General features: G+C 39.9%; 2 protein-coding genes and 3 non-coding genes across 9 annotated transcripts in view; 1 reads left to right on the forward strand and 4 right to left on the reverse strand.

The window, feature by feature from the left end:
* Positions 1-7,950, reverse strand: part of aamdc (adipogenesis associated, Mth938 domain containing) — a 38,237-nt gene extending 30,287 nt beyond the window's left edge. For 3 of the 5 annotated variants that reach the window (XM_074678815.1, XM_074678807.1, XM_074678810.1), the window contains exon 1: positions 7,872-7,950. The gene's annotated coding sequence lies outside the window, so the exon portion shown is untranslated. The remainder of the gene's footprint in view (positions 1-7,871) is intronic. The other 2 variants (XM_074678813.1, XM_074678808.1) reach the window with 2 other exon arrangements.
* Positions 2,188-2,351, reverse strand: LOC141798497 (U1 spliceosomal RNA). Its single transcript, XR_012599167.1, has one exon. It is a non-coding gene; the product is annotated as a U1 spliceosomal RNA (small nuclear RNA).
* LOC141798502 (U2 spliceosomal RNA) lies at positions 4,237-4,427 on the reverse strand. The gene has a single exon (XR_012599172.1). It is a non-coding gene; the product is annotated as a U2 spliceosomal RNA (small nuclear RNA).
* LOC141798498 (U1 spliceosomal RNA) lies at positions 6,717-6,880 on the reverse strand. The gene has a single exon (XR_012599168.1). It is a non-coding gene; the product is annotated as a U1 spliceosomal RNA (small nuclear RNA).
* A 742-nt stretch (positions 7,951-8,692) lies between the features above and the next one.
* On the forward strand, positions 8,693-14,396 carry ech1 (enoyl CoA hydratase 1, peroxisomal). The gene is made up of 11 exons (XM_074678806.1): positions 8,693-8,875; positions 8,972-9,056; positions 10,672-10,822; positions 10,920-11,008; positions 11,088-11,212; positions 11,319-11,367; positions 11,532-11,596; positions 13,324-13,394; positions 13,575-13,646; positions 13,735-13,885; positions 13,965-14,396. Exons 2-11 carry the CDS (start codon positions 9,020-9,022, stop codon positions 14,067-14,069), a joined length of 915 nt encoding a protein of 304 aa, XP_074534907.1. The 5' UTR covers positions 8,693-8,875; positions 8,972-9,019; the 3' UTR covers positions 14,070-14,396.
* Positions 14,397-14,415: the final 19 nt, after the last annotated feature.

Consider the following 14,415-nt stretch of genomic DNA (forward strand, 5'->3'; position numbering starts at 1 on the left):
TGCAGTGGCTGTGGCAAGAGGCTTCAAGAAGTGTCTTTCGGGGTCGTGGACTTTCAACAACCTTCGTTAATTTGCTGTTGTGTTAAGTCGATTTGCCGTTGTGTTTAGTTAATTTGCCGTTGTGTTTTGCACTTCAGGGCCACCGTAGGTACATGCTGTCGTAAACGCCGGTCAAGGGCTGTGTCCGAAATGGCATACTAACGTACTACATACTACATGGTCGTTGTGTATATACTGTATACTACATACTATAAGTATGATTAGAGTGCCAACCGTTTACACCGTAGTATACTACTCGGTTTCCCATGATGCATTTCAAAACCTCCGACGACAAAAATTGGAAGCACACATAAGTCTCTGGAAGCACACCAGGCTATCAAATATCTCTGTTGATTCTCCACATTTGAAAGTTTTAAGAACATTTTAGGCGAGAAAGTCACCAGGTAGAAAACCAAAATGTGGTCATTTAGGCCACAAAACGCACGGATACAAATTTGATTTCGACATTTCGGACATTCTGTTAAGAGCGCCAATATGCTATCGTAGAAACTTCCGGTCTGCTCCAAAACAAGAGCCCAATTTACGAAAGCGTTAGAGAACTTAAAGGAGATAAACGGGTGCTTTTATTTTGAAAACGGGAAGTTCGCTAGTGGATGATTTTTAGCTAACACCGGTCTCAAGACGAATTCATCTCTCTTCAAAAAATTAAAAAATGTTTACTGCCCGCAGACACCGAAGACGATCCGTCCGTCGCCTCAGGCACTTTATTTCTTTGTCCTTACGTTTAGGTTTCCCTGTAGAGCTAAGTCCATTTTAGTCGCTTCTCATCTTGTCATCTCATTCTGTATTTACGTTTATAAATACGGGGCTCGCAATGCATTATGGGGCGTGTCAGTACGACTAGTATGCCCACCTCCCATACTTAAAAATTTCACCGATATAGTATACATCCGGGTATTTCTCGCGCACACAATCTTTTCATACTATTTAATGTGAACGCACTACATACTATTTTTGACGTCATACTTAGTATGAGTAGTACGTTAGTATGACATTTCGGACACAGCCAAGCACATCCCAGACATGCTCAATGGGTGACATGTCCGGTGAGTATGCTGGCCATGCAAGACCTGGGACATTTTCAGCTTCAGAGAAGTGTGTACAGATCCTTCAACATGGGGCCGTGCATTATCTGTCTGAAACATGAGGTGATGTTCATGGATGTATGGCACAACGATGGGCCTCAGGATCTCTCTATGCCCGTACCATAACCCCACCACCACCATGGGCCACTCCATCCACAACACTGACATCAGCAAAGCGCTCACCCACACGACGCCACACACGCTGTCTGCCATCTGCACTAATCAATGTAAACCGAGATTCATCCATGAAGAGACCGCCTCTCCAATGTGCCAGACGCCATCGAATGTGAGCATTTGCCCACTCAAGTCTGTTATGGCGACAATCTGGAGTCAGGTTAAGACCCTGATGAGGACGACGAGCATGCAGTTGAGCTTCCCTGAGACGGTTTCTGACAGTTTGTGCAGAAATTCTTCAGTTATGTGTAACCACACCTGGGCTGGTGTGGTTAAACGTGGTTGGATGTACTGCCATATTCTCTGAAACACCTTTGGAGACGGCTTATGGTGGAAAAAAAAACATTCAATGCACGAGCAACAGATCTGGTTGACATTCCTGCTGTCAGCATGCCAACTGCACGCTCCCTCAATGCTTGCAACATCTGTGGCATTTAGCTGTGAGACAAAACTGCACATTTCAGAGCGGCCTCTTATTGTGGGCTGTATAAGGCACACCTGTGCACTAATCATGATGTCAGAGCAGCATCTTGATGTGGCACACCTGTGAGGTGTGTAATGAATTTGTATCTGATCTTTTAAACCCATTTATCACCTGTACAGCGTAACAGTGTGCAGAGCGACAGTTCCCCCTTTGCTCCTCATGTATGATAATGAAACAGGAACATTCCTACACATGATGAGGGAACAGTAGACCGGCCTGAAAAACTAAACTTTACAATGACTTGTTCTCCTGAAATGATGCTCTTGAATGCTGACTCCAGACAGGATCCAAACTAAATCCTAGAGACACTTTACAATGCTCCAAAAATCCCTCCCTCCAAAGGAAAGGCCACGTTAAGATTTCAGTTCTCTTTGAACAGTTGATCAGGGGAGAGCGCGAACGCAGTCCCCCACTACCAGAAATTATGCAGTCGAGATTCCCACATTTGGGGAATTCGCAGGGGTCAACACAACCGGAGTGCAATGGCTGAGCCTCGCCCTGGGTGAACCACCTTCTTGATCATGGTATCTCCCCTGCCAGGTAAGTATGACTTCACACCATCACACACACACACCTCATTCACACAACTAACACACTCACACACGGTGCTCACACTCTACAAATCAGCTGATTCACAGTGAGTGGAGCAGAAACACCTCCACACACTAACATCAGGCAGAGAACAGCCAGCAACACATGCTCACTAACTCATCTGCGCTCACTCACAGCTACACACTGGATATTTCCCACAATGCACTGCTGCATCTCTCCACCAAAGGCACAGCAAAACCCCTCTTCAAACACAGTCAACCTCAATCAAATCCCAAGCACACAGACACAGGGCTCAGATAAGACCAATCTGAATCAGACTCCAAACTCAAACTGGTTCAGCAACACTTGGAAAATAGTTACACATCACAAACCAGTTGGTCTGCCTTTGTTTCTCCCCACAAACACACTTCCTGTTTCTCTCTGCACCGCTGGAAGGGGGTTCTACAGCTATGATACTGCCCCCTACTGGTCTGGCATATGTACAGCTCCAGCTGCTGGGTAACACAGGGTTAGATCAGACCAGAGTAGGCCTGTTACGATAATCAATAGATCGATTAACTAAACAATAAATAAAAATGTCCTCGGTAAGTTTGAGCGTCCTGAGGGGTAAGGAGGAAACACGCTAATATGAGTGATGGCACAAAGATACGGTTCTTAAGCCGCCTGCCACAGTCCCAGTGTGGGAATATTTTGTTTTTTTATCAGAATGAACAAAGTGTGAGCTCATGAACACCAACGAGCTGATATGTGGCATTTGTTTGAAAATAGTGGCGACGAAGAAGAAGAAGGGGAGGTGCAGCGAAGCCTTGTTCTTTGACAATCCGCTCTTACTGAGGCTTTTGGTCGGCAAAGTAAATAGAAATAAAAGCGCCAAATGGTGGCGCTCAAAGACAGATACATTGCCAAAGAAATGCAGCCCTTCAATACGGTTGAAAGCCAGAAATGTTAAAAATGTTTGACAGACAGTACGGATTGACTGGGAAAAAGGACATGTTACAAACAATTCAGGAACTGTATAAACTCCCTTTTATTTAGGCTTTTTATTTAGTTTTTATTGTTGTTGGTTTTTTGGAGGGGAGTTTTGTTTTTTCTTTAGAGACAGGGTCTATGTTTTATTGTTTTTGATTGGTATTAATTATTTTCATTGACATGTATTTCTTTTCTAAAAGAGAGTCCATTTCATTGTCATTGCATTTTTTTTCTTTCTTGTTTGTTAAATTTATTATATTTTTTGTTTAATTTATTTTATTTAAAAGATCCTGACCTTTTAATTACAGTTAAATACAAGTTTCTTGCTTTTGATATGGTGTACTCACTTTATTATCCCATTTATCATAATTACATCAATGAAAAAATGAAAAAAAAAAAAATCAAAATAATATTGACAATTATATTGTTTATCGGCAATAATATTTTGAAAAATTATCGTCTAGCAAAATTTGTTATCGTGACAGGCTTAGACCAGAGGTAGACCAAGTTTTCAGTTTGAGGGTTCATCAGGCTGATTAAAGGGATCTTGGATCAGACGACAAGGTTTCTTTCCTCAAATGTCGGCATGTAAACTAAATTTCATTTAGTGGCGCTGACTATAAATTATTTCATGAAGTTTGGGAGATTTAAGCTTCATACTTTAAATAATGTTCATTTAGGTTTGTTTTTTTTCATTTCATGTTAGCATAAATTGCTTTATTTTACCATTTGAATTACAACAACAGCACCATATTATTATGTAGCGTCAGACTAACCTCTCTGAATGCTAAAATAAACCTCAAGGTAATCACATTTTTCTTAATAGTTGATGACACTCCTCAAGACATGTTTCTACCATCAGCCTGCATCCTCTTAAATACATTTATCAAGATATTGATTTTTACACGGAGAGGGGGGTGCACCGTTCCTGGAGGTACTGCAATACCAGGTCGATGCGTGGAGTGGACGGAGCAAGCCCCTATTCCATCTCCCAGTTCCAAAAATCAATTTAATATATGGTCCCCGGGTAGGGGACGTATCAGATATTAAACTGATAAGAACAGATACTACACTTGATCTTAGCCAAAAGGCCGAGAAGCGATACCCACACACCGTCAGAGGAGGAAACACCATTCTCCACACCGTCCCTCTGACTGCTGGTTCACTTCATCACACTTCAACCACAAACACTCATACACACTCAAAGTCATCTACATCAACTTGGTTTATAAGAGAAGTCTGAAAAATATCAGCAATTAGTGTTATAGTGTAAAATGTGACTGCTCAAAGTGAGGCCACATGGCACTTCCTGGTCATGTGACTCCATTCAGTCCAATCAGGGTTTAAAACACTAGTGTTTGGTTATTTTCAGCCACAGAAAGAGCTCCAGCTGATTAAGGAACAAAATCTACAGCAAATCAAAGATAAAAACAACTAATGAGACGTTTTTGTGGTTAACACATGCTCTCTGAAGGAAAAAATAAGCATTAGATGTGAAAACATCTTGTCCTGGTGAACAGCTGTATGGTGGCTGCCCCTAGTGGAGGACATAGCGTACTGCACAGTCTCCTTTCAATCTGTTATGCAGCAGGTTTCAGTGGTTTATAACAGAGACCTGTTTTTCAAAAAGTTTAACCTACATTAGAGTGATCTGGACAGGATTTAATCTCTGAACTGTTTTGGATCAAATGCTGATTTGGGGTATTTGAAAACTTTAAGGTGGAGATTAGGTTTGAAGCTTAAGTTTAGGATAATCCTGATCCCACTAAAGAGGTGGATTCAGGGTGGATGATGTAGAGACATGTAGGACACATGACACATATTTAATCATGCTTTTCTAACTGTGCCTATGGAAGAAACAGGAGCAAAGTTGAGCAATTGAATGGGGAGTCGAAAAGAAGTTTGCACGCCTGAACCACCTACTGCACACTAAAAAAAAAAAGACTCACTGATGAGTTACTCAGCTAATGTGCTTCGAGGTAAAACTGTTTAAATAATTTTAATACTGAACCCTGACAACCTCAATTAAATCTAGTCAGTGACGTCAGTAACAGGCACACTGATAATAATCAGTTGAATCAACTTGAAACTGAAGTTTTTAGAGTGAATTGCAATGTTAACCTGAATATGCAGAGTTGACATGAGAAAACTGAGGCAGGTGCCTGCACTTAAAGGATCTGACTAATGATTAACTCGTTTAAAAGGTTTGTTCAACTCCGATACAAAAGTATTGGACATTAACTACACTGCACTGTAAAAAAGTACTGTTGGTCCAACTTAAAACTTTCAATTCGTAACACATAAAGTCTTTTTTTTCAGATAACTGTTTTACGTCTCATTTAATAATTGTGCCTATAGTAATTTGATTTATTATAAATCATCACTTTGTAGAAATCCAGCTAATAATTTTAGACAAGCTAACCTTAAATTGTGACTTTCTTTATGATACCAATGAGACATTTGATATACCGTGTGTATGAAGTGTATCACTTTGACCATGCTGACCCATTCGAAGACTGCAAACCTAGATTCTCTAATCCTGATCTAGTGGTATCTGGGTCAGAAAGATCTCATCAAAAAGCCTTTAAAAACCTGAAAAATGCTACAAGACCAGTTTCACCTTGGAGAGCAAAAACAGGGACTACCAGCTCTGGATTATTGTGATCCAGAATGAACTTTTTGAGAAAACCAATCCAGATAGAGTCCAGATAAAGACACTTCCCCCACAGTCCAAAAGACCTTTTCCTATTGTTTGCTCTTTGCCGCTGGGGAAATTTCTTGTTATTGAAGTTTCTCTTACATTCTAAGTAACAAAAATGTTTTTGTTTTTTTTCCCACATATGTGGCCTTAACAGGAAAAAAATCATTGTTTTCCATATCAGAAGTGTGTCGATAATTTATCAAAATAAATAAATTTAAAATCATAGCTAAGGTTGTGATGAGAAAAGACAACCACTAAATATGTATTGAGGTGAACTATAAAGTTAAGGTGGTCAAAAACATTAATGGTAATGTTACCTGTGACATAAGTGTCCAAAAGTTTAATGAAATTACCAGCCGTAGTTTTACTAACCCGAATCCCCTCACTGAGGCTAACAAGCAACACAGCTTTAAATTATTTTAATACCAAAGACTGTGGATTATCACAGTATCCAGCATTTAAAGTCTTCTGGTGACTCACACATCAACACCATCATTTGGGGGAGCTTCTGAGCCCTTTGGTGGAGAACTGAGTGTACTACAGTATCACTTCAACTAGCAGACAACTTTTCACACAAATTCAGGACAGGCATAACTTTTCACGTTTTGTTATGACACTTACTAATGGTAAGTCTAAACAGACACTCAGTTTTCTTCTCCCATTTCTTCATTATTCTCTTTGACCATGAGACCAGGGGAGAGCGCGAACGCAGTCCCCCACTACCAGAAATTATGCAGTCGAGATTCCCACATTTGAGGAATTCGCAGGGGTCAGCACAATCGGAGTGCAATGGCTGAGCCTCGCCCTGGGTGAACCACCTTCTTGATCATGGTATCTCCCCTGCCAGGTAAGTATGACTTCACACCATCACACACACACACCTGATTCACACAACTAACACACTCACACACGGTGCTCACACTCTACAAATCAGCTAATTCACAGTGAGTGGAGCAGAGTGGACTGCTGGTTCACGTCATCACACTTCAACCACAAACACTCACACACACTCGGATTCACCTATAAACACTTGGTTTATACGTGAAATGTGAAGAAAATGTCCGCAAATAGTGTTATGGCGAAAAGCGGGAACGCGTATAGTGAAGCCGCTCAGCACTTCCTGGTCACGTGACTACATACGGTCCAATCAGGATTGAGAACATTTGTGCTCTGTTATTTTCAGCCACAGAAACAGCTTAAGCTGACTAACGAACACAATCTTTAGCAAATCGAAGACAAAAACACCTAAAGAAGCGTTTAAGCGTCAAACAAATGCTCTTTAAAGAGAGAAATAATCATTACATGTGGAAACGTCTTTCCCTGTCGAAGAACTGCAGTCTACCGCTGCCCCCAGCGGAGCATATACCGAACTGCAATGTCTGCTGTTCATCTGTTACGAAAGCCTTTACCAACATTAGCAGTATATTAATTTGTCATACCAAAAATTATGTGGTTCGCAAGTTATATTTATATACAAACAGTTTAATGGGAAAAAATATTAATAAAGTTAATGAAACAAACTGACGCCGTAGTTTTGACTTCCCCTTGATAACCCATATTTGAAGTCGACCGGGCTAAAACGACCATTTGTCGCGATAAAATATCTCTTACAACTCCTCCAACGATTAAAACACACTGTTGGTAACTTTTTGTGTCCCTTTTTAATTCACTGAACGCTACAGTAACTCTGCCAAAGCCTGACAGTGAAGAAGGCCAAAAGTTTCCACCCTTGAACATTACGCAAGGTTGTTAAGCTATCTCAAGCCGCCATCTTAACTTTAATTAACGGGGTGCCACTTAACTACGAGGTGAGTCGTGTGAGCTGGAAAGAAGTTTGTTTACTCACATAAAGGTGCTTTTTTCCACGAGAGACGCCAACATTCAGAAAAACAAGAACAGCACAGTTACACCGTGCTCCGTGGTTCACCTCTGAGGGGTCCCCAAAATGTTGGAGGTACGGTCAGGTAAATGCGTCGCCCCTCCCCCATGAAACAGGATGTCTGTGACGTAACTTTAAACGCTTTTTACCTTGATTTATTTTTAAAACTTTTTTTTCTAAGGTTATTTGTATGCTTTTAATGTGTTACTATCAATATTATTATTTTTCTTTATTTTACTTTTTTCTTAATTCAGTGCCCCACTTAGGACAAATAAAGGGTTATCTTATCTTATCTTATCTTATCTTATCTTATCTTATCTTATCTTATCTTATCTTGATATAACTTATCTTAGCTTTGTGTTCACAATGCTACTGCAGAGATCACATGTTATCCATTTCTAAGCACTAACACCAGATATAATTAGTATTGCAACAACACACAGTTTTACCGTAATAATAATAAAAAAAAAAACTTAAAATGATATTATACATGATTTTTTTTCCAATAAAAAACTCCAGAATTTCTTTAATTTTTTGTGATCCTAAATGAATGGTTTTCTTTGGCGTCATGTATTTTTTAAAATACTTATATGACTAATTTATCCATATTTTCGACATTTTCCTTGAGCTTTGTCCTTTTGTTTATATGCCCTAAATCCAGATAATCTTTAAACGTTTAGAAGTCTATCTGCTTTCAAATATATCTAAAATGTAGCTTTTGTATAACTGTCTCCTGTTTGTATAACGCAAATAATGTTCCTTTTACAACAGGGATAACAACGCTTCGCTTTCTGGGTCAACCCTCGCCGGCCACCGTACTCGTGCAGTCAAAAAGGGAAAGGTTGTTGCAGCTGGAAGCAGTTTATACTTTCGCATTACCTGTGAATTATTTTTAATACAGCTAAACTACAGTTCATCGCTTTCTACGTTTGCTGGATAGAGATTAGCTGTTTATAGCGTCAGTAACACAGGTAAGTCTGACTTAGCAGGTCGTTAGCTTCAGTTAGCATCAGTGTTTGTGTTCCCAGAATCAGAAATACATAAAGTTGTTTTATTTTTCCTTTTAGAGTCTCGTTGATCTTTGAATAACCCGGACTTTGGACGTCCAAAGGGCGATGTTTTCAGCGGTTGTCAGGTCAGCTCTCACTAAAAGTAAGTGACAGTGTCGTGTGTCTTCGTTTGTCGTGCTAATTAGGAAACTATTGTAATGTGTGAAACCTCATGCTGTTACATTAACATGTATTTGTCAGGTCTGTTAGTTTACACGAGCCAAGAGGCAAATGTTTAGTTAACTGAGGTAAATAACAGCTTTGACAGGCGAAGTAGGTGAAAGGTCAGCTGAACAGTTTTGGTATTTATAACGCACAGTATCCTGTTTTATTACACCCTACCCAAAGAAAGTAAACAACCAATACTTATTTTATCATTATTTATTATTTTTAAGATACTGATTCACTTAATGGATTAGTTAGAAAATGAACTTATCACAACAGAAATGCCAAGGTGGTTTCAGGCCAACCTTCCTAAGGCACAATTACTCTTTACACAAGAAAATAAAATGCAAATACTCAGAAATCCAGTGCTCAATGCTGTTTTTCTGCTGAAATTATTGTTAAAAAAAACTCAACAACAAAATTCTGCAGAGAAGTTTTCTCTTTCATCCACTGTTTACTAAACTTCTAGAAAGTTATTATCTGGATTTCTTGACACCAAGGGACAAATGTTCATCATAGCTTTTCTCTAAAACTTTATATTATATGACTATAGTTTAATGCATGTGTTTTTAGATTGTGTATTACTTTATGTCTCATCATTGAATTAACTATTATTTATTTGAATGAAGTAAATGAGAAAGATATTGTAGTAGGAACCATCTATCATGTCAGAAGCCAAGGGTAAAATAGGATATGATTAGATAAGGTAAACTGAATTAATCATAAAGGAAATTGTTTTTCCGGGTACAAAGAAAAAAATATTAAAAAAAGAATTTAAGTAAAAAAAATAAATCAAATTTAAAACTAGTGTCTCAGTTAAAAAAAAAAATATATATATATATATATATATATATATATATATATATATATATATATATATATATATATATTAAACATTGTTACATATGATATGAACAATAGGATATTGGACATATTGGAACGACCTCATTAGATTTTTTTTTTTTAAATTTAATTTTTTTTTCACGGCAAAATTAAAACATGTTATGCAGCTACACAAAGTTCCATTCATTTTTCAGAAATAAGGAAAAACAGTAAGAGAAGTATAACAAGTTGTTTTCAGACCATTTTTTATAAATTATGGTAGTAATTTAAAAAAAAAAAAAAAACACTATTTGAAAGCAATTTAGACAAAAAAGAAGTAAAATAAATGAATTAAAAAAAAACTTTTGTATCAAAAATTAGAAAGTCAGGGGTAGTAACATAATAAGAAATTTGCATTTACGTTTACATGCATGTCTATGCCCCTTCCCACACAACATACCTTCAGTCTCAACCAGGATAACTGGCCGACAGTGAAAGAGTGCAAACAAATATATTTCTGTGTAGACATATGTCCAAGTTTGTGGATATCATCAAGTTTGAAAACTGATGAATTAAAGTAAAATTTTGGTGGGGAAAAACAAATTAAAGTAAAAACAATCAGTCATTTAATCAATCCTCTTTAGATTTTTTTGTCGTATTTAAAGAAAAAAAAAACAGACACAGTTTGGTCTCGTTGTCTGGTCGATCACCGTCATGTTTCCCTCTCTCAGACAGAGGGCTGTGGCTGCCTGGTCAGGCTGCAGTCAGGGCCATGTCGTCTCAGTTCACCAGCCTCGCCATCAGCCACCCCGCAGAGTCCATCACACATGTGGAGCTGAACCGTCCAGAGAAGCGCAATGCCATGAACAAAGCTTTCTGGAGGCAAGAATCTGCTCACACACGTTTGATAGAGCTCTCAGAAGCTTATTGATCCCTGACACGAGCTGTTGTTGTTGTTGTTGTTGTTGTTGTTTTTCAGTGAGATGGTGACATGCTTCAACGAGATAGCTGAGGACCCTAACTGCAGAGTGGTGGTGGTGTCTGGAGCCGGGAAGATCTTCACAGCTGGTGGGAATCAGACACAGCACACGGTTTAACTTTCACCTCTGTGTACAGAAGCGTTTCTCATGTTGGTGTACCTGTCCAGGTATCGACCTCATGGACATGGCCGGCGATATCCTCCAACAAGACGGGGACGACACAGCACGAAACTCCTGGATCCTGAGGAAGAAAGTCTGCAAATACCAGGAGACGTTCTCCGTCATAGAGAGGGTCAGATCAGAGGAGCCCACCTGCTGATAAATATATATTCTTTTATCCTTTAAGATCTCCTTTATTCATTTATTTACTGAGATTTTCTGTTGTTTTTCTGCTTCAGTGTCCAAAGCCTGTGGTAGTTGCCGTCCACGGAGCCTGTGTGGGAGGAGGTAGGGCTTTATCATCACCTGTTCAGGTGCAGCAGGACGTTAAATTAGCTGTTTGCTGCTCTGAAACCTGAGCCCATGGTGTCAGAGGAAGTGATGAAGTTTAAATCTGTGGAGCTGAAAGCTTGGCTGAGTGCTCACTCTGTGGATGTTGTTTCGTGTCGCAGGTGTTGACCTGATAACAGCGTGTGACATCCGCCTGTGCACAGAGGACGCCTGGTTCCAGGTGAAGGTAGGTACAGGTCCAGCTTCAGGATTTATACGCTCAGGGAAAAGTAATGATGTACATGACAATGACATGTAGTCTTTTATTAATTAAGCCTTGTCTTATGAAACTTTATTGCTTTGTTCCTCTTGTATCCTAAAGTCCCTGTGAGGAGTTTCTCAGTGATCCTGTAAAGAAAAGAAAAACTCTCCCTTCTTGACATTTGCATCACTTTGAAATGAGATTATCAGCACCAATAAAAGTTGTACTAATGCTACCTCTTAGCTTCCTGATCGAGTCGGACGGTACCAGATTGATTTACTAAACACTGTCTCTATGACAACACCACGCCGGCTGATGAAGTTTAGAGGAGAGAAGAGAGATCTGTGTTTTTCTCTGCTGAAAACGATTTCTGTGATTGATTTAATAGTGATGGTGGACACTGGAGCCTAACTGTCAGACAGAAAAAGGACAGAAGAGAAGAAGAAAGAGAAACAGGAGAGAGATAGAGCACCAGCTAAAGGCTAAGACACGATCTAATAAGCTAAAAGCTAAAAACATAAGCTAAAAGCTCAAAAATGCAAGCTAAAGGCTAGATTATGAGCTAAATTGTAAAACTCTAGCTAAAGGCTAAAATATCATCTAGGGCTTTAGTAAAAGCTAAAGGATAAAATATTAGCTAAAGGTTAAAGCAAAAGCTTAAAGCTTAAGGCTAAAACATGATTAGAAGGTGAAAACATGAGCTAAAAGCTGAGTTAGGCGAAATGCTTATGCTAGCTAAAGTCTAGCTAAAGTCTAAAATATGAGATAAAGGTGAAAAACATGAGCTAAAGGCAAAAAATGTAAGCTTAAGTCTAGATCACGAGCTTAAGGCTAAAACAAGAGCCAAAACTAAAACATAAGCTAAAGGCTTAAGTCACAGCTAAAAGATGAAATACCAGCTAAAGGCTAAAACTCTTGCTAAAGGCTAAAACACTAGTTAAAGTCTACAATATGAGTTAAAGGCAAATATCTAAGCTTAAGGCTAGAACATGAGCTATAGGCTAAAGGCTAAAATACAAGCTCAACGCTAAGGTGAAGGTGAAAACATGAGCTAACGGCTAAAATGCAAGCTTAAGGCTAGAACATGAGCTGGAGGCTAAAACGCAGGCTAAGTGCTAAAACACGAGCTAAACGCTAAGGTAAAGGTGAAAACATGAGTTAAAGGCTAAAATGTAAGCTAAGGGCTAGAACATGAGCTGGTGGCTAAAACATGAGCTAAAGGCTAAACCCCAGGTTAATGTGTTTGTGCTAATGTTGTCTCCAACCCACAGTCAGCAGTTATTCTGCAGTGGTCTGTTCAAACTTGAGTCTATCAATAAAATGAAGAGCCAGGTTACGTTAGCTCTGCTTGGTGAGGTTGGAGTTGGTAGATGAGCTCTGGTAGGACAGAAGCAGGATTCACTAACGTTACACGTTACACACACGTCTCAGAGCACCAGGCTGTGGGGAGAGAGAAATGTAGCAGCTGCTAAGCTACGCTACAAAGTGACAAAGTTAGCTTGTTGTCAGGTTTCAAAGCGTAGCTCTACCTAACTGTTGATAAACACCTTACCACGTGGAGCTGGATCTGGGAAAAAGTTCTGATCAACATTCATTTCCAAAACACGTGAGACTCCGGGTCAGAAGGTGGTGCTGCAGTCCAAGGGTCCAGGTGATGTTTTTAAAAACTGATTTTCCTGTGGTCTAACCTTCACCCCTGGTTGTTATCACAGGAAGTGGATATCGGACTTGCAGCAGACGTTGGAACTCTTCAGAGACTTCCTAAAGTCATCGGCAGCCGCAGGTGAGCACTGCACGTTATTTCTGTCGCAGGTTAAAGGAGGATGCAGGTGCAACTGTGGAAGTTTAAGCTGAAACATCCTTCACATCCAAAGTGATTGAATAGAGATCAAGATACAAATGCTGTTGATTTGTGAGGCCAATGACCTCTTTGATTTCTTTACCGTACCTTCACCTTCTCCAGCCTGGTCAACGAGCTCGCCCTCACAGCCAGGAAGATGTACGCAGACGAAGCCAAGAGCAGCGGCCTGGTCAGGTATCAGAATCACTCTCATCAGCTGATTTGGTCCATGGTGTTAGACAGGTTTATACTCATCACCTCTGTCTGTGTCTGGTTCCTCCAGCCGGGTGTTCAGGGATAAGGAGACCATGATGGCCGGCGCTCTGGAAATGGCCGGAGAGATCGCCGGTCGAAGCCCTGTGGCTGTGCAGGGAACCAAAATGAACCTGATCTACTCCAGAGACCACAGCGTAGCAGAGGGGCTGGACTACATGGTGAGGAGAGCTCCACATGTTTCCTTAAATCAGTCTGTCCACATCGAATGACGACACGTTATCGTCCTTTCTCCTTCAGGCTTCGTGGAACATGAGCATGCTTCAGACGGACGATGTGGTCAAATCCGCTCAGGCCGCCATGGAGAAGAAGAGTCCTAAGATGATAACGTTCTCCAAACTCTGATTCAGTCACACAGAGCTGTCTTTGAGGTTTTCTGAGGCCTTTGTTGTTTTTGTTATCACCAAAACTAAAAATCAATCATCTCTGGGGTTGAGTTTTTTGACTTTGTGATTGAAGTTTGTCGCAGCATGACCATTGTTTTGATTTGTTTTTAAAGACGTGAGCTACTTTAGGGGCTAACATCATTCTGACACACTGACAGACGTCATAAACTGAGGAATAACTGTCATTATTTTACAAAATCAGCCTTAACATGGTTCATGTTTGTGTCTACCCGACGGTTTTTTACTCAACAGTCGATCTGCAGAAAGACTTTTGGGATGAAGACTGTGCCAGTGTAAAAAGTCTT

This window comes from Halichoeres trimaculatus, unplaced genomic scaffold (assembly GCF_033239565.1).
Source record: "Halichoeres trimaculatus isolate MK-OKI-2021-1 unplaced genomic scaffold, fHalTri1.1 fHalTri1_scaffold_9, whole genome shotgun sequence".
In the NCBI taxonomy this organism is placed as follows: Eukaryota; Metazoa; Chordata; class Actinopteri; order Labriformes; family Labridae; genus Halichoeres; species Halichoeres trimaculatus.